The following is a 27,434-nucleotide window of genomic DNA, read 5'->3' as shown; positions in this document are numbered from 1 at the left end:
TTGTAGCACAGAGTAACCCATGTTCTTTTCTCCTCTTTTCCTTTCTTGTTGCCTGCTGCCCGAAGGCTGTTAAAAATGTGGTGGCAATGGTGAGTATGATGTGCACGGGGTGACACTGTGGTGCAGGGTGCAGCGCCGGGGTCGCTGCAGACCCGTGCCCTGTGCTGCACCGTGTCTGCACCCGCTCTCAGGCCTGGGATTTGCTCCACAGAGCCACTGTGGAAAAAGGCCTGTGTAAGCTTTTGTGGGTTGTGAGAGATGGGTGGTCCTGAGGTTAGCTGGTCCCTGATTAATGGCTTTTCATCCTTGCTGCCCTGGGTGTGTTGGTGAATTACACGGGATCCTGGCATCTTAATTTGTGTCAGATCTTCATAAACACATTTTCTCTCTAGCTTGCTACTCCTGTCCCTTGGGCACAGTTGAGAAACTTCTTTCCTGGAGGCCATGGAGATATTAGGAAAGTGTTCCATGGTTTCATATGACTTGTTCTGCCCAGTTAATGAGTTTCTTAGGATTTGCATAAGGAGTATGGCTCAGTCATGGAATGGGCTTTAGTATATTTCTGTGAGCAGCCCCAGAGTATCTCTTTCCTTTTCTTTCCCTTCACAGATGTTCCTGCTGTGCTTCCTTCTTGCTCAGTTTCCACTGGCCACCCCCCAGCCCTCACCCCTGGCCTGTCCCTGCCTTTGCTTCTGTTCCAGTCTGTCTGATGTTGCTGTCCCTGAACTGTCCTTCTTCCCAGACCTTCCCATCTCACTGCTCTGTTCAGGAGCAGCAGCTGAACTGGGTGTCCAGGGAAAGGGTGTCCAGAGGGCATTGCTTTTATCTGTGGCTGTAAGAGAAGCAGTGATGTGACTCGTAAGGAATGGCTAATGTCTGTATTGCTGTCTTCAGCTGCATCAAGTCCTGGTTCAACTTCAAGCAGGCGAGAAGGAGCAAGATTTCCCCTCTGCACCAATCCAGGTCTCCATCAGTGTCCAGCTCTGGAGGCTGCCTGGCTGTCATGAGTTTCTGGCAGCTCTAGGTAGGAAAGCATTTCTTTCTGTTGTCTCTGTAAACTCATTGCTGGTGTCTTATGTGAGGGCTTGAAACACTGATAAGACCCACAGCTTCCCATTTGTCTGCCTCCTGCAGCCCAGCCTGCATTTGCCAAATTCCAAGGTCTGTGCTCTTCAGCTCAATTTCCGTGAGAAAACCTGGAATTAATGGTAAATTGTTTGGCATGTAGGACATTGTCCCCTGAGATGTGTTTGGTATATAATTTCCTGACAACTCCAAGTAATTTGCAGCTACAGAAGTGTTGACAGGAGTGATTTGTTAACGAGTGTGTGTGCTTCCAGTCCAGCACCACAAAGCTCCCAACACCTGGAGGTGTGCTAAACAGTAAAAATAAACTGCACATGAGAGGTGAAGTCATCCTTCCAAGGGTGCTGCAGGCTGTCATACCTCTCTGTTCTGTGTTATAACTGAGATTTCTCTTATTTGAGACAGAGGGTCTTTCTATGAGCTGTAATTTTCTGTTCCGTGTCCCACTACAGGTTTTGACCTTTGTGAAGTTGGCCAAGAGGAGGTCATTCTGAAAACTGGGAAACAAGCTACCAGGAGGACCATGCACTTTGCTCTACAATCCTTGCTGGCACTTTTTGGTAAAGCTGCTCAGTGTGTTTTTGCTCTTGTGTCATCTGATGATTTGATCAGAATGGCTTCTGCTGAAATCTCACACTTGCATCACTGCAGAGGTCACACACGTGTCACACAGACCAGATGTGATACAGAGACTGGAGTAAATGTTATTTGTGTATGGGAAAGACTTGTCTGAGCAGAAGCTGGAGACAGAGTCCAGCGACTGGAGGACATATAATTCATTCTTTGTGTTGAGATATAAAATGATAATGAACTGACAACTTCCATCTAGGATATTTGGACATAGGTTCTTGCCTGGGCTGTGCTCTTCTTTTTCCTTACCTAAGTATTTGTTGGTTGTTCTGAGGTAGCAGAGCCTGAGGGCATGTTTTGTACCATTTTCTCTTAATTCTGATAGAATGTTACCTGGTTTTATTTGATTTTGTGGTGTATCTAGGAGCATGTTTGTACATACGGTTGTCTTTTCTTTTTCAGATTCTACAGAGCTGCCCAAGCGCCTTAGCCTGGACAGTTCCTCATCACTGGAGTCACTGGCTTCTGCTCAGTCTGTTTCCAACCCTGTACCCCAGTATCAAAACCCTCCATTCTCTCCTACCTGTCCAGACAGCATTGCCTCAGATGCCATTTCTGTGTACAGCCTGAGCTCCATTGCTTCTTCCATGAGCTTTGTTTCCAAGCCAGAGAACATGCTGGATGGGGCAGGACACAGAGGGCGGCAGGATTATGAGAGGCCCAAGAATATCTATCCACACAAGTCTGCAGCTCAGAGCCAGCTGTCACCACAAGCCACTGCAGCCAGCAAAGATGAGGAAGAGTATGAAGGTTTCTCTATAATCAGCAATGAGCCTTTGGCCAGTTACCAAGAAAACATAAAAGCAAGATTTTCCCCTGATCACAAACAGCCCAAAACTAGTCAGAATGGAGGCATTAAAGCATCCATCAACTCCAAAGGGAGCATAAGTACTCCAAATTCTCCTGTTAAAATGACTCTTATCCCAAGCCCAAATTCACCTTTCCAAAAAGTTGGGAAACTTGCAAGTTCTGATACTGGGGAATCTGACCAGTCTAGCACTGAGACTGACAGCACCGTCAAATCCCAGGAGGACAGTAATCCAAAGCTTGATCCGCAAGAGTTGGCCCAAAAAATTCTGGAGGAAACTCAGAGTCACCTCCTTGCTGTTGAACGTCTTCAGAGAAGCAGCAGCCAGATCAGCAAGAGCAACAGCTCGGAGGATGGGGCTCCCAGCCCGGGCGGCGTGTCCGCGTTCCGCTCCTCGGAGACCAGCGCCTTCAGCCGCCCGCTCAGCTCCAGCCAGAGGAACCAGTCTTCTTCACCTCTTGCAATCAAACCAAAGCCTCCAACGAGGAGTTCATCCCTTCAGAAGGTCAGCTCTGGCTATAACAGCCCCACAACGTCGGAGATGTCAAACAGAGAAGGCACAGGCCAGTACAGTGGGCAGCCATCTCCAGGTTGTGATTCACATGGGTCCCTAACTGAGCAGCCTCCCTTTAAACTCAAGTACCCCAGCTCTCCTTATAGTGCTCACATTTCTAAATCACCCAGAAATATCTCTCCGAGCTCAGGGCATCAGTCCCCTGGTGGCAGCACTCCATCTCCTGCTCTTTCTTATTCCTCAGCTGGTTCTGCTCGCTCAAGCCCAGCTGATGCCCCAGACATAGACAAATTAAAATTGGCTGCCATTGATGAAAAAGTGCAAGCAATTCACAACTTAAAGATGTTCTGGCAAAGCACTCCCCACCACTCTACTGGTCCACTAAAGATTCTCCGAGGAGCTCCTGGAACAATGACTTCTAAGAAAGATGTCCTCAGCTTGCTTAATTTATCACCACGGCACAGCAAAGAAGAAAGTGCAGAGAAGCTGGAACTGAAGGACCTGTCTATTGGGCAACACCTTTCTGCTTCACCACAGAAGATCCCTCCAAATGGACACAGATGCCCTGAAAGCACAAATGCCATGACATCAGCTCATTCCTCACCTGGCAACACTCTGGGAGCTGTGCGTCCCCTCAGGCTGCCAGCTGGGAACGGGTATAAATTTTTGTCACCAGGAAGATTTTTCCCTTCCTCCAAATGTTGAAATGTCCCAAGTACCAGCTGATGACTTACAGTCTTGTTGAAGTATTTGCTTCTGCCCACTTGCCTTTACCAAAACAGAACCAGTAGCTAAGCAGCCGTGGTCATGCCCTCAGCTGGCAGTGCCCAGGGATGGGACAGGCTGGCCTGCTGTCACTGTGGGGGCACACGGCCTCACACACATGGGTTTTTGTTTCCCTTATCAGGACCTTGGCCAGACTCACCTGATAACAGCTCCTTTGTTGTATTCAGTATTTGCAGCAGCAGGTGCAAAGCATCTGGTTTTCTGCTCATTAAATACTGGCTTTTAAGCCACCTCCTTGTATTTCTTAACCAGAAAGTTTTACAGCTGGGTTTTTGTACAGAAATTACACATATCAGGGGTTGGAGAGGAGGCAGAACATCTGTGTGCCACAAAGAGCATAGGTACAAGTCTCTGCCTGGAGAAAGATGAGCCATTTACTCGACTGCTTTCAAAGGCTGACAGAGAAGACCACATGCCTCTAGATACCTCTGCCAGGTTGGCCAAACCAGAAACTGCTGTCAGTAAAACTCCATAGCAGCAGGATCTGGCATTTCTGTTGCATCATTTAGAGACTGGTGAAACAAAGACAAGAGGAGAGAGGTGCCCCATTCTAAAATCTGCATCTCAGGTAACTTTTTTGGAGGGAAAGCCCTCAGATGAGACTTTGCTGGTTGGTCTGCTCAAAGGAAATGTTTGGGGGCTAACAAACCAGGTGAGCCTGTGTGTGTGGTAGTGAGTGTGTGTCAGAGAGACGAGTTCTGGTTTTATTGAGTGCTCTGGTCTCTCTGGCACACCACATTGTGAAGGTGAACTTTTTATCCTGGCAAGTTTTGGGCAGTACTTACATCTCTGCTCAGTGAGCACAGAAAAGGATAGCAGATGCTGCAGCTCAGAACATTATTTCGCAGTTCCACAGCAGGCAAGATTGTGACATCAGGGTGTGCGATTCAGACAACACCTGACCAAAAAAATCCCTCCTTGATCCTGCTAAATCATTGCCAGGCCTCAGCGCAGGCAGGTCTGTGAACCTTTTCCCTGCTGTGGAGGCAGGTTTCCTTTGGAGCAGGTGTGGAAACAAGTTTCATTTGGAGTAGGCATGCCAGTGTCAGCAGCTGTTGGTGCAGCTGGAGGCAGAACACGGGGCAGCAAGCGGAGGGGCTGGATGCAGAACCTGAGTGCCCTCTGACACGTGGAGGAAAGGCGACCAAGAGCACCCCCAGGGCAATACAGTCAGCTTCCCTAGGCTAGGTGGGGTTTAGGAGTTAGGGGCAGGCTGGAGATGGTTTCTAGGTGGCTGTGGAATGCAGTGATGTGATCAGGATCCCAGTGATCGTTTACATGCACTGAGGCCGTGGGCATGCGGCAGCATCGACCCCGCCACGTGAGCTCAGATCCGCGCAAGGTATTCACAGGCTGTGAAGTCAGAGCACTGTATCACCAAGGATTTTGGTGTCTATTCTGCACTCCCAGAATTGGCTGAGTGACTGAAGGCTAATCACTTCACCTCTCCGTGCCTCGTCTTCCCTTTCTATCTAAATGGGGATAGTAATACTTACCTACCTACCTCACAGAGGTGTTGTGAGGCTGAATTCATTAGGCCCTGAGTTTTAGCTGGATCTGAAGTCAACTTCCAGTCTTGCAGCTGAATGGAGAGTGCAGGCAGCTCTGTGGACATACCAGAGGTATGTTGCTGATGCAGAGAATTGTACTTAGCATGGCTGGATGCTCTTGTTGTAAATGTGGATCTGATAATTTGTGATTTTCTAAGAGATCTTGGAGGAAAAGCATGATAGCAGGGCAGAGAATTCAGTTCTGATATGGAAACATGAGAATGCTTAGGCTCAGCTTACTCACAGGCATAATCAGATGCGTGCCGTGAGAATATTCTGGAGTCTGCTGGTTTCAGGAGAATGTTTTCCTTTTCATTGTGGCAAGAAATGAACACAAGCACTAAAGGCAAAGGATTCTGGGCTGGGTTGTTACAGCCAGCTAACAAGGGAGGGGGGATCACCAAAGTTTTCAGTGCAGAGAGAAAGAGTAGTTACCTACTCATACACAATGTAGCAGAACAGTTGAGTCAAGCTGTTCAACTCATTATGATGCAAGTTATTTGTCTGTACATGACATCTTCCTGTGATGGTTTGGTGCTAAACATCACCTTTGTGTCATTTGGCAGGAAAAATTAGAATAGTGGGCCAAAATGAGTCAGCACAGTGTCTGCCCCTTGTGGAGACAGAGATGCTGTTGATCATGCCACTTACTGTGGTCACAGGACTGCTGAGAGACTTCATGTGACCTGCTCTGTTTCTAACCAGCATAAACTTTTTGAAACGACATCCCAGGAACACCCAGGATGGAAGTGGGCAGCTTTTTGTTTATAGCAACAGCAAATACTCCCTGTAGTGCTGCATAACATGCCAGAAAATAAGCCTCTTTGTTGTAGTTTACTTCCATAACTAAAGGATCTTTTAACTTGTAGAAATTCTATGCTGCCATTTTGTTACAACCCATTTCTGTGCTCCAGCAGGTTTCATGCTGGCTTAAAGCTTTCAGACAGAGCTAAATCGGGGTGGGGGGTGTGGGGGACTGGTTCTTCTGTTGTTGTTTTTAAGGAGGGGGGAGCATTAGAAGCAGGGAAGGGTTCAGATGTAGAGCAAGTTCAGTATTTGGGGAATTTGATGTTGTATAAATATGGAAGGTGAGTGTCACTAGAACAAGTCTTTTGGGAAATAGGTCTCCGTTGACTTGGCACAGGTCACTTCCATTGGCTTGCCGGGAGCCATGAAATGCATGCTTACTCGTGGCTGGGAGACACTGCACACCTTGTCCCTCACTCCTCCACCTCCTGAATGAGAAACAACCCCTTTGTGAGGAAAAAAAAGAGTTTTATCAGGTTTGCCCAATACGTGGAGAAATTCAGGAAATGAAAATCACATGTTCTCCATTTGCTATTAGAATTCCCTCTGTGGGTTTAATGCATTTGTCGTTGTTGTATTTGTGCATGGTACAAGTGACAACACTGCATAATACAGTGAGCAATAACAATTAGGTATTAACCACTTTCACATTAAACCTGCCACATGCAACCGTTCCCCAGGGCCACAGAATGTTTTAATTTTGCCCTGTATGTTTTACTGTGTGAGATTTCAGATTTTTTATTGACTGTCTTTAGCTCCAACTAAATGGGAACAGTAAACAACCCCTGTGATCAAAATCTAGTTTAATTTCATTTTGTTGGTTAGCCTGTACCTCTGGCCTGATATTGGTTTTCCTTCTGTTTAATCATACCTTACTGAAACAAGGAAAAAGCATTGAGGGGGTGCTACACCCATGCATATCACTCTAGGCCATGTTTTCTTTCATTAGGGCAAGCTCGTTCTGTGAACATCTCTTCCAGGTTGCAGAACGGATCCAGGGGCACAGAGGTGTCTGTGATTCTGTTAGGAAGCATTGGTAGTTTCAGCTGGATGGTGATAATGGGTTTGAGCAGTTTCGGGTTCTTTGCATTGCCATGCTGCCCAGCAGGGCTGCACGTGTGTGTGGACACTCGTCCCCTCAGCTGCAGAAGAGCACTGGAGACAGTGACCCAGAGAGGATGGTCAGCAGAGGCTTCCCAGCAGCAGCCCTTCAGCACTCGCTCTCCCTACGTGCAGTGTTAGCCATGTTTGGCCTCTATGGACTTTCTTTGTAAATTAAAACTCTGTTTCCAGACAGCATTAAACTTTTTATATTATGAAATTTACCATGTAAAAAGATTTTCATATTTTTATTGAAATTGCTAAGGCATTTGGCCTTTTCTTCTTTGTGATTTCAGTGTCTATTAAAGCATGAGTTCTCTCAGTGCCTCAGTCTCTTGATCTGGAAGGATGCTGAGGACGGGGGGTTGTTGGCTCGCTGCTCTCTGCCCACACCCAGCTCCTGTGTGACCACATCCTGTGGCTGAAACTCAAGGCAGCTCTCCTCAAGCTCCCTCTGGAAGTTCCCTCCCCTTTGTGTGCAGTGCAGTGTTCCTGTTACCTGTTAGTGCTCATTGAAAATTGCTTTTCCTCCTCCTGACAGGTGCTGGGAGCGCCAGTATTTGCTCCTGTCTCTTGTAGCAGAGGACTCGCAGGGCTGGGAGGAGCTCTGAGGGTTGTGAGAGAGCCCAGTGCTAAAGGGATGAGAGATTCTCCCCATACCGATGCCAGCTGGAACTTGATGGGTTAAATCTTCCTTCTGCCCCCATGTGAAAGGTGCTCTTGTACTTCGGGAAAGTTGGAGACACATGAAACTAAACACCCAGAGCAGCCAGGGGCCGCTGGCAGCGCTGGTTCTGCCGCAGGCTGAGCTTGGGCTGCAGCCCTGCCACGAGGAGCAGCTCCTGGGGCAGCGTTCCCTCCTCCAGAGGGGCTGTGGTGGAGCTGGGCTCAAGTGGTTTGTCTGTGCCAGGTCTGGGGTCAGCGGGATGTGGCTGCTTGTGACACTCGTGTGTGGCAGGATGCAGCTGTAAACAGAGGCTTTGGGGAACGAGCAAACACCAGACAAATGTTGTCCATATGGGGAAGGAGCAGCAGCAGGGACTGCACGCTGCCAGCGTTTGAAAAACCAAATAAAGGAAAATCCCGAACGCTTGGGGAAACGGAGATTTACAACCCGCTCCAGCTGTGCCCCTGATCACTGCTGCTCCTCACAGCCCGAGCCAGGGCAGGCCTGAGTCACCACTCAAGGACTTCCATGGAAAGAGGTGTCCATAGGAAGAGCCTGCCGGGGGTTTACAGCCTTTTATGTGGGGGAGGAGAGCTTGGCAACACTGAATTTTATCAGGATTTCTGTCCTTTGTGTAAATGCCTCGTTGGTTCTGGCTCCTGGGAAGAGGAAATGTGGGGGACGATGGCTTCTCCAGGGAAAGGGGAGCCAGGGGGGCACAGAGAGGCTCAGGGGTCACCTCTGGGGAAAAGGATGCACCACTGGAACACAAAGTGTGGAGCTTGTGGTTGGTTTTTTTCTTTCCAGTTTACCTGGTTTTATGTTTGTGTGTGCATTTCAAACAGAGGGAAAACAAAAGTCTGCTGGCTGTGAAAAACATCTGGGGATAAAAATGAAAGCTAATGCTCAGGAACTAGAAAGCAAATCAATATATTTAGAATACATTTTTTTAAGTAAATCCTGCCATTTTCCCTGAATTACAATTTTTGAGAACCTCAGAGCGGAAGTACGTTTCCTGGCTGCTTTGTTCTTAGGGCAACATTTTGCCACGGGATAACTTCATCATTACGTAAAGCAGGATAAAGCCAAATTCAACACAAAGAACATGCCCTGGGTGCTCCCATCCCTCTGCCCCCCAGCCGGGAGCTGCGGTAGAACTTGTCCCTGTCACACTGCCCTGCGCTGGCCGGTATCACACCCCTGAGGTACCGCTGGAATTCCTCTCCTCCGGGTTCCTCACGGCCTGAAGGGCTCCACTTGGGGCTGATTTCAGCCTTCTTTCAACGTTTTTGAGCTTTTAGACCTTTCATTTTGTATTTTTAATGCCAGCTGAAGGTGGCAGCCCCAGCCTGGCTGAACCTTGTTAGGCTGTCAGCCCGTTATTCCTCCCTGTCGTCCTTCTCGTGGCTGCGATGGATGCTGAAAGAAATGCTCTCACAAGAGGGCGGCATTGGCCGCGGCAACCGAGGCTGCTACGGATTTCCCGTGCTTTCATTTGCGTGGCAATAGAGGGGCAGCCCAGGGCTAAGTGGGATCCGCGGGTGAAGGATTTTGCTTGACACAGGTTGTAAAAGGGGATTTTAGCTTATTCCCCCCGTCTGACAGCGGCACAGCGCCAGGGCAGCGGAGCCGCACCCGGTGCTCGGTGTGACAGCGGAACCGGGCTCCCCGAAATTCACCAACACTGCAGCTCCTCGCTTCCCGCACGCTGCGAGGGCGCTGCGGGTGACCCCATTCGGTAACGGCATCGTGAGGGCCCGACACCGCGGAGCGGGCAACCGGGCTGTCCGGCACCGGCCCGTCCCCGCCCGCCAGGCAGTGCGGAGGGGCCGTCCCGCTGCCCTGCAGGGTCGCGCTCGGTACCGGGAAGCGCCGCACCGCGCCCCATCCCCGCACTGCTCTGCGTCCCCGCCGTGCCGGGCCGGGCCCCTCACGCCCCGCACCGGCGCCCGGCGATGACGCCACCCCCGTCAGCAACGCGCACCGGAGCCGGCCCGGCTCGTTCTGATTGGCTGCCGACGGGTGAGGTGTGAGCTCGCGGGGGGCTGCGCGCCCTCGGATTGGCGGCGGCCGGCGCGTGCGCGCCTCCGGGCGAGGCGCGAGCGGGATTGGCCGCGCGGGCGGGGGCGGGGCCTGGCAGGGGAGCGGCGCGTGCGCGGAGCGGCGGGAAGATGGTGCTGATCAAGGAGTTGTGAGTGGGGGCGGCGGGGCAGCGCCGGGGCCGGGGCGGGGGGAGCCGGAGCCGGGGCCGGGCCGGCACCGCGGCGAGCCGGCACCGCTGCAGCGCCCGCCGCCGCCCCGCCCGCGCCGCGCCCCGACGGGTCTGCCCCGGCCGCGCCCGCCGCCGCCGGGGCCCGCCCGAGCCGCTCCTGCCGTGTGGCCCCGGGGTCGCCGCTTCCTCCGGGGCGCGGCGCCGCTCCGCTCCTCCGTGCGCCGCTGCCGCCGTCACGGGAAAGGCCGTTCGGCACGGCGGGGCCGCGGCCCGAGCGGTGCCGGCGGTCCCTGCCCGCAGCGGGAGCCGCGGCCGCGCAGCGGCTGCTCCGCGAGCTCCGTGCCGCGGCCCGGGCCTGGGGAGGCGGCGGGGCCGCGGCTGCCTTCTCCCGGTTTTCCTCAGAAAGCAGCGGCGGCAGCCCCGGAGCGGGGCCACGGCCCTTCCCTGCTCCCCGCTCCCTGTTCCGGTGGCGCCGGGAGCTCCGCGGCACTGGGTCGATCTTTCCCGTGGGGGCTCCTGCCAGCAAAGCACAGGCTGGTTTGTTTCTCTGTCCCACCTTTTGGCTGGTGATTATTTCAAAGTCTTGTGAAATAATTGCAGTCAAAGTGACTGTAGCCTCAGTGGTAGTAAAGGTAACGTGTAGGTTGAAAAGTTTATAAACAAATTTAGCATAACACGAAGTTATTTTGACAGAGCTGGCAGTAGATCCCAGATTTCCTGGCTCTTTTCAGTGGCTTCTAACATCTTCCATCCCTTGTGTTTCCTTTTGTAACGTATCTGGCATTGAACTTGGGTTTGTTGGGTTATATCCAAAGCCTCCCTGTCACAGAGATTTCTGAAGAGAAAACTTGAATTGGCTCCTTTGGACACTTCTTTCTTCAGCATGTGTGTTATTGTATCTGTTATCTGCAGGTGAAGTCTGATGATTCATTTTACTGAGTTTTCTCTTTTCCTCTTTCAGCCGAGTGGTTTTACCTTGCTCAGTGCAAGAGGTATGTCCTGATCCTCCCTTTATTCAAACTGAGGGGTGGGAGGGGATTTTGTGTCAGAAATGTGGCCAGCCTGAGTCCAAATATTCCCTGTGCTGTGGCTGCACTGACAGAGGTGAGTGACACAGGTGTGAGCCCTGTTCTCAGCAAGGAATTCCCAAGGAAGCAAATGCAGCACCAAGCCTTGAGGTGTTGTGAGCCTTGCCCTGCCACCAGTACATTTGTACCCTGGGGCAGCACTTTGCTGCTGATCCAGCACTGAGGGACTCCAGGCCTTTTCCTGAAGCCACAGGTGAAGGAATTGTCTTCCCAGATCTGAAGCCAGCAATTCAAATGGCACCGAAGTGCACTTAAATGAGTCATGATAGGCTGTCTGTCATGACAGGGTGTTGAATGTGCTTCTGAGGGAAACAGCACACTTGTTCTGTAGTGTGAAATTCCTGGCTCGTGTAAGGGCAGCATTTAGTTGATTGAAAGTGTGAATTGGGAAGGCTCAGAGCTGGAAATCAGTCACTCCAAAATCTGTAAACTCAAAATTGATATTTCTTGCTGCAACGAAGAACAGCAAATACACTTAGCTCTTTGGATAGGAAAACTGAAGTTATGCTGTGCACCAAAGTGTTGGGTTGCTGTGGACCAGCTGGGGTGCAGACCTGGTGTTTGTGAGCTGCAGATACATGTTGCCATAAAGTTGTCAGAGTGCACTAAATATCTTTTCTATGGTGTATTTTACTTTGCTGATAGTCTTTTTTGTACTACTGAATTGTCAGAGGAAACAGCTAATTGTTTTTAACGTGTTAAAAGTTTTTGGCCAACTTTGGTGCTAACATTTGACTTCTCTTCCCTTTGCAGTACCAAGTTGGGCAACTTTATTCTGTGGCAGAAGCTAGCAAAAACGAAACAGGAGGTGGGGAAGGAATTCAGGTCTTAAAAAACGAGCCTTATGAACAGGATGGCGAGAAGGGACAATATACTCACAAAATCTACCATTTAAAGAGGTGAGAAAAGCCTTGATGCATATTGTAGTCCCTTAGTATTGAGCAAGAAATGTTGAAAGGTGAGGTTTAATTTGCTGAATTGTGCATGAGTGCTCTGGTGAGTGGGGAAGTGTGAAATACAGTGGATTTGAAATAGGTGGGATACTTGTCTGGGACAAGAAAGAATTGTGTTTGCTTGCTCTAGACAGGAGTCAGAGATGAGTGGGACATAAAGCTCCTGCTGCAGGTCAGGAGCTGCTTGCCAGGGAGCTGGAGGTGAGGGCTCTGTGCAGTGCTCTTCCTCAGCAGGTGTCTTTGCTGCTCATTCCTCATGATCACACAGCTCACTCTCAATTACCTTATCATTACCTTTCCCATTTTTTCTTAACCATGTCATGATCAGGAAGGTTTTTGAAGTTCCTGTGTATTTCAGTGCAGGTGACAACACGCAGCATAACCCCTCAAATGCTTGGGTAGAATGTGCCTTTCTTACTGCAGTGGAAGGAAGCAATGAGGAATTTCAGCTGGCAGGATTTTAAACACATTGTCCATGTTTGTTTTCCCAGTAAAGTTCCTGGGTTTGTAAGGATGATTGCTCCAGAAGGCTCCCTGGTGTTCCACGAGAAGGCCTGGAATGCATATCCCTACTGTAGAACGAGTGAGTCTCCCCCACGTGTGTTCTTCTCTTGGTGTTTTTATATGTGGGACCTTTCAGAAACAATTGTATCTAATAATGCTCTGTGTTTTCTTTTCCTTTTCATTGCACGTGTTTTCCAACGACACCAGTTGTGACAGTGAGTATTTGAAACCCTACCAATCATATATTGGGGTTTTTTTGAGATATAGTTTGTCTGTTACTCCAGCACAATTGTCTGGCTCCAGCCTGTCAGATGTGCCTTGCTAGGACTCCTGGTGTAGAGTATAACAAAGTAACTCCCTTTATTTTATTTGTCTGCACGTGGCTGTAATTAGAACTGTAATTTGTTGGAGGAATTATTTCATTTTCTGTGTCTTCTTTTATGCCTTTAATTGCCATTACAGATGCATAATGTCTGTCCTTGTAAGACATAATGCTAAAAAAAGTGGGAGGGGAAAAGTGACATATCAGAGGCTTCTACACTCCTGAATGCAGGAAGAGCAGTGAAATGGAATCAGTCCCTGCCTGTCTGAAATGCCATTGCTGTAAAATGAATTCCTGCCCCAGTTAAAATGGGGTAACTGGGAATCTAAATGGATCAGCACAGCTCAGGATTTGGGTTTGTTTTTATAAGATGCATGGGAGGCACATCATTAAGATTTTAGTGCTGTTTTACATGTTTTGGTGATCTATTTACTGAAAACTTACTAGTTAAATGTTAAACTGCTTTATCTGCTCACTTGCAAACATGGTTTAGATTGTTACCATGTGGATGTGACACAAGTGAGTTTGAGCTGTTGAGCTTGACTCATCGTGGTACCTGTTCACACAGGTGTGTGCCCTCTGACTTCTGGAATCAGCAGGGCTCTGTCATTGTCTTTAGATGTACAATTTGGTGGCAGCTGGACCATCATGATCCAGCTGTATGATTGTAATTGTGCTGTACAGTAACATCTAATTGCAGGATTAATAATTTGAAAATTACTTGAACGTTGAGGTAAAGAACTTCAGGGTTGAGGAAGCAGGACAGCAAATGGCAGGGTTATTTCTACTGGTGTGCACAGGTAAAGCTGGATTTCTTAAACATGACTGGTTTTAATTTAGTATTCACTGCTCTGGCTTAAGATTATCATGTCCCTATTTCTGTGTGTAGGTAAGGGGGCTGTTTCTCTGGTAATTTCAATATATTGTATTGCTAGTCAGGGATTGACAGTAGCATGTATGTAAATACCATTTATCTAAACTTAGAGCAGAGAGATGTAATCAGACTTATGCTTTTTGCTTTTAATTCTTACAGAATGAATACATGAAAGATGACTTCTTCATAAAAATTGAGACCTGGCATAAACCAGATTTGGGAACAACAGAGAACGTGAGTTGGGGTGCAATCGTACAATTAGTACAGATAAAGTATTTTATACTTGGTGATGGTGGATAATTACTGCATAAAGTCAATGCCTGACCAGTGAGTAAAGCAAGAAAAGCATTTTTCAGGTCCTTGCAATGTAGTCAAGCTGTCTCATCTAAGGAGATCAGGAGAAGGGGTTTGGTTTTTATGTTTAGAGGTCAATACAGCTGCTTGATTCTCATGCAAATACTTAAATAGCTTTTCAGCAGGTCCTTTTTTTAATTTCATGGTTTTTTTACTGTAGACATGCTGACAAGTTAGGCTGACAAGTTTATTTGGAAACAGGTTTCACAAGACCACTGGAGTTGATCTGTGAACACTGTAGTTAAATATTGAGGCTGCCTCTGTGAATTGTCCCAGCTGGTGATGTTCTTGTTTTCTCCCCAAGCAATCAATTTGGTTCATGTGTCACTTAAGGAAACTTTTGATCTGTAGTGACAAACATTTATAAACCATCCAGAGAGGAGTAGTTGTCAGTCTGTTTCCAGTGCTTGGGTGAGCTGTAACTCTGGGTGTGCTGCTCAGAAGGGGGATTGTTCTTGGACAGCTCCACTGGCTGTAACTGAGTTTAGGTGTGCTGGACAGACCACAGGTGTGGAGCTGATTCCATCCTCAGACCTTTACACATGCTCAGACTACACCTGGTCCACCTTCAAGGCAGTCCTATGATTTAGGAACCTCTGAGATCCGTTAGGTCATTGAAATCTGCATGTTTGCACTTGGAATTTTTACACCTTTTCTCTAGCTCAAAAAGTTCATGCAGATTATGGAATGGGTAATGGTTCTAATTAGAGCTTGATTTCATTAGTGCTAACAAATGTGACAGATGAATACAGCTTAATCTTAAATCCAGGTTTCCTGAATGCACAAGAAGTGAAGGCTTTGTGCTGGTTTAAAACTGATTAGTGAGTGAATTAAACTGTAATTGGTGGAGATCATTCCCTTTGAGAAAAGCAGACTAAGAAAGGGTAGGTTTGGAGAATGCTGCCTTTACAGCATCCTGAAAAACTCCCTGGCACACACACATACTGCACAAGGTGCATCACTGTGTGATTCCCAGCATGGGAATAATTCCTTCTTTTTTTTTTTGTTTTTTGCAGGTTCACAATTTAGATCCAAACACATGGAAGAGTGTTGAGGTTGTCCATATTGACATTGCAGATAGAACTCAAGTAGAACCAGGAGTAAGTAAATGTTCTGCTCTCAGGAATGGGATGATTCCACTTGTGCTGTGTGTTTTTAGTGAATAAGCTAAAATGGTGTGGATTTCACCCAACAGAGACATGAGAAGTGGCTTTAACAGAACCATTCATTTTTGTGCCTGCCTTCCTTTTTTGGTTTTACTGCTGATTCTTTCTGCACATCTGGATCTGCTGGGGCTGCTGCCTGGTTTGTTAAATTGCCACAGCTGGACTGTTGGACGTGTAATATTTTTCGGACAGTAGGGAAATGGTAGGCACTAATATGGAGACTGTTTGCACAATAAATGTGATTGTCTTGGTTTTGTGGAAGGAGATGCTCTTTGTAATGTTTAACTGTTATTTTCTGAAAGTGGATACTTGGATATCCTACATTGCAGGAAGTCTTTGGAACTATTTTCAGTACATAATCCTCTTTTTTCTTTTGTACATTTGACCTACAGAGTATCAAAACTGAGTGCAGAGTGGTCTCATCCAGTCTTAAGTCTCTTGTGATGTTTCTACATTTCTGTTCCCTTTTATAAACTTCTAACACCATTTCCATTTTTAGGAAATATTTTAGAGGATATTTGTAGATTCAAGCTCACAGTATAGTCCATTTTTGTGTAGGAATACTTGAGATTAATTTTCACCATGTGATTGAATTTTTTTATTTCCATTTCATCTCCCAGAAACTCTGTTTTGCTGAGTCCTGACTTCATTAACCAAAGCCTGGCTTTGTGATTAAACTCTTAGCAGACACTGGTAACTCTGAGTTACCTGCAGACTGGCACCTTGCTGTTTACTTGTTTTCCCCTTCTGGGATTAGACATCAGGAATCCTCTGGGACCCACACTTGGAGCCTTTTCTGTTATAAAAGTCCAAAGTTTCTGGCCTTTGTCTTCTCTCTCTTTACTTCTTAGGACTTCAGGAGAGACACTTTCTATTTGTGCTGATATCTTTATCAAGTTTAGGTAATGGAACTTCAATTTTTTTTTTTTCTTGGAAGTTCAGCTACATCATAACAAAATTGCCAAGATTAATATGCTGACTCGTGCTTATTTAAGTATGTATAGAAATAATTTGTGTGACAGCTGTGACTTTCTTTAGATACACATTTAAGCCTGCCTTCTCTTAATCATCTCCAGCATGCAGTCTGTGTCACTTTATGTTGTTTGTATATTAAAGTGACTGCCCAGGAGAGAAAGACTTTTTAAAGTGTAAGCAAAAATGAGCACTTGATGAACATCAGAGGAGGCTGTGGTTTTGGAAATAATTTGTAGAAAAGGAGAGTGTAGTGGAAACAAATTGAAATCAGGTTTATAGCTATTTTTGTACAATGAAGACATGAAATGTCTTGTTTAGGTCAGTGGGTCTTTATTACTTGAAAGAAAGTTCTAAATTACAGTTTTGTACAAATCAGTCAGATTTCATATGCCTTAAGAGTTTGGATTTCTGTGTGCTGTCCGTTTTTCTACAGTTTGAGGAAATGTATGGTAATATAGGACTTGCTCTTTTGTAGTCTGTAAGGAAGTGTTAAAAGATTCTCAGGTTACAGAGCTTGATAGGTAGAGCTCTCCCATTTCAGACTTAATTTATCACAATAGGCAGCTAAACAGCTCCATGTTATTAGTGCTGGAACTTGGATTCATCATGCAGTGACACATCCCATGGGACAGCCTATCTGTGTTACAAATATGATGTGCTTTTAGTTTTATGCCCCTCTTTTCATCCTGTTTATAAATATCCATCTCTTCCAGCCTTGTTCCTAGTGACCTTTAACTCCTGGCTCTGGGCACGGCACCACGATGTGTGTCCGTGATAACCAGGCTGCTTTCATTTCTCTTTTGAACCTTGGCATTCTTTCAAAGGTGAGCTCAGGCAATGGTTCCCCTGATAGCTGTGCTGTAGCTGCAGGACTCTTCAGGAGATGGGAGTGATTGCAGGACATTTTTTATTAAAAGCCATTTAGCTAAAGCTACCTAAAACACACGAGTGCCTGTCAGGGCAGTGTACAGTGGTGACTGTTTCAGTTATGAGATATGGGAATCATGCACTGAGTTGGGAGTATGGCATACTTGGATAAACCTGATTTTGGTCTTCTGGTGTGCTGTGAATGAGCACTCACAGAGCTGTGGATGACTTTGGAGGGAAGTTCTGGTAGGTGGTACCTTCCACAGGATCTGTATGTGAATTTTTTGCTTGATAACACCAGTAGTATGTACATTCTCTTGCTTAAAACACCAATATGATATTGAACTGGAAAGCCAGAATTTGTGTCCACCTACCTAGTTAGTGTGATGCCACTCCATGTTCAATTCCATTTTCATGGGTTTTGGAGATCAGGCATCAGACCTGTGTAATTTTCATGTTAGGTTCTAAAAGTTTTCTTGAAATAATTCTTTCCTGTATATGTACTTTAAATTTTTATACGATTTGATAGTGAACCATGAGTTCTCAGGAGCACTGTTACCACTCTGAGCAGGTCTAAAGACTGAGAATGAGAATTGTAAAGAAGTGCCCAGGTTCTGGCTTTGTTGTGATACTACTTTATTGTATGTAGTTCACATCTGTCTAAATAATTCTTTATAATAGATGGTTGCATTCATGCATATTATACTGAGAATTTGAGCAGAAGCTGCCTGTGAAGTGGTATTTGTGTATTTTTTTAAATGGTTTTGCTCCTCTGTCTTGTTATACTGCTGCAGCCTGATGTTTGCCTGTCTAGCTTTCCAGAGGGCTTCAGGGGGTTGAGCTGTAATATTTGCTCCAGCAGCTGTCTGTTTTTCTTCCTAAGAAGGACTTGTTGTTGTCAGGAGTTAAGCTCTTGCTGCACAGATATTTTCCTAAAACTCTGCAAAGAACTGTTGTTTATTTGTACTTTGGCTCTAGTCCAGTCTTCTTCCCTGCATGCTTGTAGGATTTGTGTGTAGAGAAGAGTTCCTACAATGCTCTCCTGTCCATCTAGGCTTTAGTCTATAAAGGGTTTTTTCTGTCCTTAATAGGATTTGGGTTAACTGAGTTCTAAAAGGTCTTGCTTCAAAGCTTCTGTCTCTAGTATATGAAACTCTACTGTGACTCATCTCTTTCCTTGGAATTTCTGTTTTCACTCCTACATTTTACTCATAGATAACATTTTCTTCCCCAGTGTTTCCAGCTGTGGTTATTTTTATGATGGTCCTCAGTGCAAGAGCACAGTTGCTTTTTACCAGTGTCCCTGTGCAATGGGAGGTAGGATGGCAGGTAACTTGGACTTGAGTGTCCCTGGGGTATCCAGACAAATCATTCCACTCCATAAAGCAGGCAGATCAAGGCTGCACATGTAGCTCAGTTTAAATGCCTCATGCCTCACACCACTACAGTGAGCTCTGCTTTGGCAGGATGTTCACACAGTGAAAATAAATTCAGGGTTGTCTCAATGCAGTACCTGGTTTTATTTATAAAACTGGCACTAAGATGTGGAATTCTTGTGTTTCTGTTTGGCATGTTGCTGCCCCAAACCAGCAGCAGTTCTGCCAGCAATTAGTTACATTGACCAAATTGTTTATCCATTGCTATATCTTGATTTACTTCAATGTCTTCTATCCAGTGGTTGAGTGAAATTTTTAAAAGGCAGTCATGATCAGTAATTTAAAACATTCAATGTATTTCTATAAAAACATTTTGCTGTAGTATTTGCATACATATACCTTAAAGGTGATTTAAATGTAATGAAGATTACTCTTTTTCCACTCAAGGATTGTTAAAAAATAATTTTTAAAAAGTGTATCACATTGAGCCTCCAGGACAATGCAGAACCTGAGGATTCCAGTGGGTTGCAGCTGTCCTCTCCCACAGTATTTGGAAATAATGTGTGAGTTGAGAAGTTGGTCCCAAGCACAGCCAGTGGCTGTGCTCGGTGCAGCAGGAAGGGACTCAGGGCTGGATATCATGTGCTGCTGTGAATTTGCTCTTTGTGATGTCTGTGGAAAGCACATGTACTTTATTACAGTAAAATCATAAATAAGTGGGTTTCATTGAAATTCAGTTGACAAATATGGCTTGTGGTCTTTCTGCAGTTATAATAATTCAAACCTTTAAATGTTTATGTGTTGCTGTGCAGTGCTAATGCTGGTTCCTCAGGCTCTGAGGCAGGGGAAAGCTTGTGGAGCACCATGGCAGCCCCTGCTGAGGTTGGCTGACTGTTGAGTGGCTTCTTCAAAGTAGAATGTTGTTTTACCTTAGAGGGAGAACTAGAGGGGAGTCCTGGTTTGTGGAAGTTCATAGAACACTGATTAGCAATGGGATTGAAATGTCTTCACTCACTTGGCTGCTTCTAGGAAATATCTGCTCAATTCCTAAAGTATATGTTTGAGTCCTCAGTATGGACGTTTGTCTGAACACCTAGTAATGTTTTCTAGATAAATAAGCCCATTTTAAATATTCAGCCTATTTTAATATGCAATGTAGGTAGGTGTCTTAAAAGAACTGGGATCAATGAGAGAAAACTGGGGAGAAGAAAGTGTAACAGCTGATATTCTGTAAGTGAAATCAGATTCCTCTGAGAGGACTTCCTGGATTTTTCAGCTCCATTTGGCTTGCAATAGGTTTTTGTAAATGTCAGAATATCTGTGAAAGCATTAACAGTTAATACATGTAGCCTTGCTCTGTGGATTCAGAATTTAGTCTAGAAGTAGCCTTTGTTCCTCTGTGCTGATGGAAGAATCTGGAACTGAAAACTGATGTGGTCTTCAGCAGCCAGGAGCTGCTTCTCTTGGAGGTGTTTCTTTCACTCCATGTTCTGCAGATTTTGGCTTCACTGAAACTTTATTTCAAAATGAGACCTTAAACTCTGCTAAACTTTCTTGGGCTTTTCTGTAGCACCTACCAAGCACTTGTTCTGTTTTGAAGCAACTTAAATTGTTACAGTTGGGTTTTGTGGATGCAATGGTAATCTTGGATAAATGTTTTTTATACACAATATAAACCTTACTTGCTTTCACTGAGCCCAGAGTTCTTAATCCTTTCCTAGTTCCATGGCAGCATCTTTATCAAATAATCATTTTCATACCCCTGAGCAGTAAAATTCAGTAAACCCATCTGTTGGAAGCATTTGTCCCTTCCAGCTCTGTAGCCATTGGCTTTCCCCCCATGCACAGGGGGTGAGCAGAGCTGTCCATGCTGAGGCAGCACCATGTGGGCTCTGCCCCTGGCTCAGGCTGGGGTCTCAGAGTTGTGGAAGGGAGTTGCTTCTGCCCTCCTTCCCTCCTGTTCTGCCTCCCCAGCAGTGGCCATGTGTTGCAGCCTGAATAGCTGTAGCATGCTGGTTGCTGAATTATTGCCTTCTCCTCCTGTCAGGGGTCACAGACCCAGTGGGACAGTGCAGATGTCACAGTGTGCACAGCACAGGGCAGCCCTGGAGAGCTCTTGTGTTGGGAGCAGGTGTGATGGAGCCAGCCTGGCAGCTGTGCTGCACCCATCCAGCTCCAGCAGAAGCTTAACACAGCAGGATATTGAATCTGTTGGTGTTTTCTGACTCTCAGAGTGTTTTATGTTACAGGACTACAAAGCTGATGAAGATCCTGCATTATTCCAGTCAGTTAAGACAAAGAGAGGACCTCTGGGGCCAAACTGGAAGGTACTAGGAACTGTTGTTACAGCCTTAGGAAGTCTTTATCAGCAGAAGAACAAGGTTCATGGTTCCTTCAGAACTTGGCTCAGCTCCAGTTGAGGAACAAATTCTCTGTGGCCCAGCACATCCCCCATGTGACACCCCAAAAGCATCACAGAGCTTGCCAGTACCCCCTGCCAGCCATCAGAATCTGTCCCAGGAGGGAATGGGCTGTGTGTGCCACACCAGAGATCCCCACAGGAATTGAGCAGCCCACTGCTGTGCCCTGGAGTGAATCTCAGGGAGTCTGTCAGGAACAGCCCCTGATTAGAATACTGTTTTTCTGTAATAATGCTTAGAATAATATTTTATTATCATAACAGCTATTAATTTACTTTAAATTAACTATATTATTTATCATTCTAATGAACTAACTAGCATTATAATTTCTAATAATTAAACTTTTAAAGTATTAAAACTTCTTTTCTATTATCCCCAAACAGAAGGAGTTAGCAACTGATGAGGAGTGTCCCAAAATGTGTGCTTACAAATTGGTGACCATCAAATTTAAGTGGTGGGGACTGCAGAACAAAGTGGAAAATTTTATACAAAAGGTGAGTACTTCTGCCTTTTGGGGCTGTGTTGATGTGGGATTTGAGCAGGAACAATGGTGCAGTTTCCTATTGCTCAAAGCCAGGGAATTTCTGTCCTTTTCCCCAGCCAGTCAAACCATTTGTGTCTTGGTTTGCTGCAAGTGGGGCTTCACTGGCAGTACCAGAACAATTCTCTGGGGGAAAAAAGCAAAGTCTTCAGGAAGTGGCTATTCTGGTTTGGCTGCTTCCACCTTGGATCTGGAACAGATTTTAACAACATTCTTCATAATTCTCAAGTAATGTGAATGGCTGAACTTTCTTGAAACTCTTCTTTTGATAGTGAAATTTGTTCATTCTTTCCATGTTAAAGCATTTGAGAAATGAGGTGAATTTAAGTTGGACCCAGGGGTGTGAGGTGGCTGAATCTGTAGCAGTGTGAAGCAGCACTCACTTGAAGATTTTAACTCTGCAAACTGAGCAGCTACTATGACTTCATCAGCCTTTAGCAAGTCCTACCTGTGATCTAATGCTTGTTTATCTTCTTAAAGCAAGAAAAAAGGATATTTACCAACTTCCACCGCCAGCTGTTCTGTTGGATTGACAAGTGGATTGAGCTGACTATGGAGGACATCAGGAGGATGGAGGATGAAACCCAGAAGGAGCTGGAAGCGGTAAGAAAGCTTTTTTTTAAGGCTCAGATGTGCTTCTACCTGCAGATTTATCTGTGCAGAAACTGAGGCAAGTTGTGTGGTGTCCATGGCTGTGTGTGTGTGTGTTTGGGCAATTGCTGATGAGCACTGTGGCCCCCTGAGTGCAGCCCCATGGGCTTTAAGCTCCTGCATTCTGTGCTGTCTTAAGGTAAGTACCTCTGGTGTCATTAAATGCAGGATGTCTGCCCTGACTGCCTCTGTGCTTATGGCACCACACCCACTGCAGAAGTCCCACTCAGGGCCCTTTTGGCACTTGTTGGTTGGAACTCAAACCTGTCACTGTCCCTTTCCATCACGTGTCTTGCTTTGTTTCATTTCTGGTCATCACTAGATCTGATTGCTTTTTCTCTTCAAACATGTTTACAAGCAAGTTTGTGTCACCTGTTCCACTTCTGATTAGCACACCAAACCAAAGTTTTGCTTCCAAAAAGAAAGTCAGTAAAATCAGCTGAGATCATGTCAGTTTTCCTGCTTTAGTGGTTGTGAGGATCAAATCCATGTGGCCTGACATGTCATGGGCTGATGTTTGGGAGAAAGCTCAGGCTTAGGGCACTGTCACTGCTCTCTCCATTCAGAGGTAGAGGACCACCACAGGCTGGGAAGGAAGCCTTCTTCTCTAGAGTCTTTCCAGAACATGAACCTTTGGCATGAACCTTTCCCATGGTAAATCCCACTGGCATTTTTGCCATTCTTGGATTTGCAGTTGTATTTCCTTCCCATTTTGACAATTGCTTCATGCCTCAAACCCAATCAGGTTACCCAGACAGTTCCAGTGTCTTGGTTCTTCCAACACACAGTGTGTCTTCAGCTACAACTTGCTGTTTGCATGGTTTGACCCATGCCAGACACCTCTAACCTGGTTGCCTGAGGCTCCAGACCAGCTGTGGACAGGGGCCACACGTTCTGTGGTCTGTGCCTGGTGCATCTTTGCTCTTGGTACCAAAGCAGCTGCAGCTCCTCCCTCCCCACTTGTGCTCTCCAGGGACTTTCCAAGCAGTGTGGAACACCCTGTGTTGTGTAGGGATGTTCCCTGTGTTTGGAAAATTGTTTCTTCACAGTCCTGTAGCACCAAATGCTCTTTTCCCATAAGCTGGAGGGTTTGGGTCAGCAGCCCCAGAATGTGCTTTGGACAAGGTTGGTGTTCACTCTCTCTTGCAGATCTTGTGCTCTCTCATGGGCATTGGGTATTTTTGGCAGTTGTTTTCTCAAATCAAGGGGGTTTCTTCTTGAATTCTAATTTATGCCTGATCCTGTTCCTAGAGCCTGTTCCCAGGTGTCTGTGGAGGAGGAAGCATAAGAGCTGTCCTCTCTAAACTGATTTTCCAGAAGGGTCCCTTTTGCACATCCATAGTTCTTAATTTGGACTGAAACAGACTTTATCCAGTTTCTCTGAGCAAGGGTAGTGGCAGTGAGGAGTGCACACCAGAGGTGTGCTGGAGAGAGGCAGCAGAACCTGACACATCTGTGTGCATGGTGAAATTGTTCCTTTGTGTCTCTGTGGACTGTGGATGTTTTGTTTCACATTTCTCACTGGTAAGTAGCTCCTTTTAAATATTTTTTTTTCCAAAATATTTGCTGCTCTTTTAGTTCTTACCTTAAGCCAAACCCAGCTCACATGTCTCTGGGTGTAACATTTATCCTCATTCTTAAACATCAAACATATTTACTTAATATTTTCTCATTTTGCAAAGGCAAATTGTTTTTTGTGCAAATAGATTGTTGTGTAAGATGTTAGTGTCAGGAATTCGGAGTTTGTGTATTGTTGAAAAAGTTGGGTTGTTTTGGTTTGGTTTTTTTTCACAAGATAAATGTATGATGTTACACTAACCCAGATTTCTGTGGATGTTGTGAAATGTGAGAGGAGTAAGGACCTACTGTTTTGGGGTTTTTCCAATTATTGCAAGAGGGGTATCTACAGACACCTATAAATGATGTAATTTCCATGGGTTTATGGTGCAGTGCATTATTGGACAACCTAAGGGCAAAAATGTCACTGCCAAATAATATGAATGCTAGTTTTATCCAAAATAATTTGTCATCTTGTTTCATACTCAACGACTCCATCCATTGTGCTCACCAGTAACTGCCATTACATCCCCAGCACACCACAAAGTGTGTTCTATGGCCAGGACCTCTGGGAAGTGAGTGCTCAGGGATGAGGTGCTCAGTGTGACACAGATCTGACCCTGTCCCTGCAGTGGTCAGGAATGGGCAGGGCAGCCCTAGGCAGTTCTGTGATGCTGAGAGCCAAACCTGGCACAAAGCAGGGCTGGCAGTGCATGTTCTTTCCCACTCAGTGCCTGGTACTCTTCCCCTTCTCATGAACACCTTTTCTTCCTTCTGCTCCGAGCTGATCTTTCTCTGGGTTCTGTGCACATTCCAGTTCTTTTGTTGCTCCTGTGCTTCATCTTCAGTCGATTTTTATAGTCAGGATCTCTGCTTTTGTTACTTTCTGTTACTCTCTGAATCCTCATCAGTGTTCTTCCAGAGTTCCTCTATCCCAGTCCATCTTTTTATCACTGTTTATGTTTCACTTGGTGGATTCTGTCTCTGGCTGCTGGAGATGAGAAGCACCTCTGCTCCATGAAACATGCATCAGCTCATCAGTGCAGAGTAGGAAAGCATCGGGTCCAGCCAAAGCCCTGTGACCAACCTCTCTCATGCCTGTGTGAGGGTAGAGATGCCACACTGGGTATCCTGAGCAGTGATTCCATGCTGGAGCATCGTGGACTTGGTAAAAATTCAAGCAGCATTGTTTAGAGCTGCTCTCCAGTTCCCAGGTCTCCTTGCCAAAAAGAAATGCCATACCATGGCCAAACCCCTTGAGCTGGTCCTGGCCCTGGCCAGGGAGAGGCAGATCCTGGCCCTGCAGGTCATTCCTTCTCTCATACTAACACGGCGCGGCAGGTTCTGTGTGTGGAGCTCACGTTTTATCTCACTTCAGATGCGTAAGAAGGGTTCCGTTCGAGGCACTTTGGCTGCGGACGTCTAGAGGAGTTCTCTGTAGGTTCTGAGGCAAAGCGAGCTGTGTAAGTCAACTGCTGGATGGAAAAGGAGAAGAGGGATTAATGTTCTTTTGGATGGGAATTGCTAGCAGAAATCATCTTAATGTCCGCATAACCCATGTGGGCCTTACCTTGCTCCTGCTCGGTAGTGCTGCGGTGATCAGCAGGTGGGGCTGACCCACGGTGCCCAGGACACACCAGGTGGGCACTGATGCAGGCACTAAGGCTGGGAGCAGAATTCCTGCAGCGTTGGCCGCCGGCCCTGGTGCCTGATGCTCGCCCAGTGCAGGCACCCGAGGTGTGGGACGCGCTGCTGTCGTGGCGATGGCGCTGAGCCCTGGCGCCCGCCCCTTCTGGGCACAGTCACCCAGGCCAGCATCGCTTTGCTGCACACGCAGTAGCAAAGTGACCTGTGGGCTCGGTCCGTGTCACTTAGGGAAGCTGTGGAGCGTCACCTTCCAAACAAGTTCAGTTCTTAGAAATCCAGTTCCACCAGGAACACTAAACGGTGTCAGAGCTGTTACTGCAGGAGCAGCTTCTCCAGGAGTTAGAGACTCTTGGTGCTTGTGCCCAGCACTTTGGTGCTGCTGTTCCTCACAGGGACTATTGTAACATCCCAGCCCAAGGGTGCCACATCCCACTGCTCTGGTGGGCTCCCCAGTGAAGGGAGCTGCTCCCACCCTTGGGGGCAGGTCCTAGCCAAGGACAGCTCCCACTGAGATTCCCTCAGGAGCCGGCATTGCTTTGGTGTGACTCAGTCCCGGTGGTGTTCTGAGGCCCTGTCCTGCTTTTCCCTGGAGATAATCTCCCTGCGTGTTTGGAGCAGTGTCTGAAGAAGCTGCTAATGCAGAAATTGCACTTCCTCTCTCCACAGCTGCGTAACCAAGGCCAAGTGAGAGGAACGAGTGCTGCCAATGACGAGTGACGCCGGACGGACGCCGATGCCGGATCTTGGCTGTGTGTGTGGGTGCATGACTCTGTATATAACTACACACACACATGCAGACAGAAGGGGTGGTTACAGTGTCTCTGGGTGCTATACCTGTCCTAGCAAAGATTCCAAGGAAACTGCTTTCATTATGTATACCCCAAGCAAATAAAAAAAAATCAACTGAGTAGTGTCATTTAAAGGATGAATTTTGCTAACTGGTATGTTCATGAATGTCAATACTGGACCAATTTCTGCCCTACTTGTTTTCTCTCCTGTCCAAGTCACTCTGCTCTAACTCGCCCATCTCTCATTGTAAAGGAACACTCAAACAAGTTAATTTCAGTTTTATGTCTTCCCTATGTGATGAGTTTTTGGAATAGGAACAATGAATGTATTTATAGCTATTTATTTCTGCATTGTCATTATCCTCTAGTCAAATCAGAAGAAAAAAATTAGTGGAAATTGGAAGACTTTTACTGTTGAATAAGTTTAACCCAAACCTTACCCACTCACTGATTTAAAAGAAAAAAAAATCATGTTTTATTGGACTTTTGTACATTGAAATGCTAACGGTTTTCTTCATTAAAATTGGCAAGACTAAGGAAAATGGCTTGTGATTTATAAAGTAATTTGCAACTTGAAATTTTTCAGAACCTGCTTTTTAGACCAGTACACTGACAGTACCTGTAGAGCATTTTCCAGTGTATCTTAGGCTGGACAGTGAGGACAGGATCAGCTCTTCCCTCCAGGAATACTCCTGCCAGTGCAATGGCTGTTTTCCAGAGCTTCCCTTTGGAAGCCATGCAAGCATTCTGGATTTCAGACACAGCAATGGAATATAATTGTGTTTTTGGCTGTTTTCATGTTGGAAATACACTTTGGGAGATGTAGACTTTCAGATACAATGACAGTTTCAGTTGTAGCCCCTGACACATTTCCCTGCTGTCTGTGAGGGGGTGATACATGAGTGCCCCTGGGATAACAGATGCCTCCTGTAGGAAACTCCATCAGGAAAAGGTCTTCAGCATGTTTGAGGAACCATTCAGAGCACATAAGAGGGGGACATTAACCTAATGCTTGTTAGATCAAAGAAAAAGTATTTTTTAAAGCACTAGTTAGATAAAGATCTATTAATGTCTGGTTTCTTCCCAGCACCCTTGGCAGGGCAAGCCTTGCCTGACTTCCCAGGAGGGATCTGATTTCTGTGACCATCAGTGACAGAACATTCCTGCACTGGCAGCACGGGCCAGCTGTG

General features: G+C 46.3%; 2 protein-coding genes across 5 annotated transcripts in view; both read left to right on the top strand.

The window, feature by feature from the left end:
- TTC28 (tetratricopeptide repeat domain 28) overlaps positions 1–7,607 on the top strand; it is a 109,440-nt gene extending 101,833 nt beyond the window's left edge. For all 4 annotated transcript variants that reach the window (XM_053994194.1, XM_053994195.1, XM_053994196.1 and 1 more), the window contains 3 exons: positions 895–1,024; positions 1,539–1,646; positions 2,119–7,607. In XM_053994194.1, coding sequence (XP_053850169.1) covers positions 895–1,024; positions 1,539–1,646; positions 2,119–3,743 — 1,863 coding nt within the window. In that variant the 3' untranslated portion in view covers positions 3,744–7,607. The remainder of the gene's footprint in view (positions 1–894; positions 1,025–1,538; positions 1,647–2,118) is intronic.
- Positions 7,608–10,051: 2,444 nt separating this feature from the next.
- Positions 10,052–26,363, top strand: PITPNB (phosphatidylinositol transfer protein beta). Its single transcript, XM_053994198.1, has 11 exons — positions 10,052–10,140; positions 11,123–11,153; positions 12,003–12,148; positions 12,694–12,785; positions 12,914–12,921; positions 14,062–14,136; positions 15,273–15,356; positions 20,890–20,967; positions 21,444–21,554; positions 22,082–22,204; positions 26,123–26,363. The coding sequence occupies exons 1-11, from the start codon at positions 10,121–10,123 to the stop codon at positions 26,171–26,173; spliced, it is 819 nt and encodes a 272-aa protein (XP_053850173.1). The 5' UTR covers positions 10,052–10,120; the 3' UTR covers positions 26,174–26,363.
- Positions 26,364–27,434: the final 1,071 nt, after the last annotated feature.

The sequence above is a fragment of the Vidua macroura genome, chromosome 18, assembly GCF_024509145.1.
Source record: "Vidua macroura isolate BioBank_ID:100142 chromosome 18, ASM2450914v1, whole genome shotgun sequence".
In the NCBI taxonomy this organism is placed as follows: Eukaryota; Metazoa; Chordata; class Aves; order Passeriformes; family Viduidae; genus Vidua; species Vidua macroura.
Note: the sequence above shows the minus strand (reverse complement) of the source record. Positions and strands in the feature narration are given on the sequence as shown.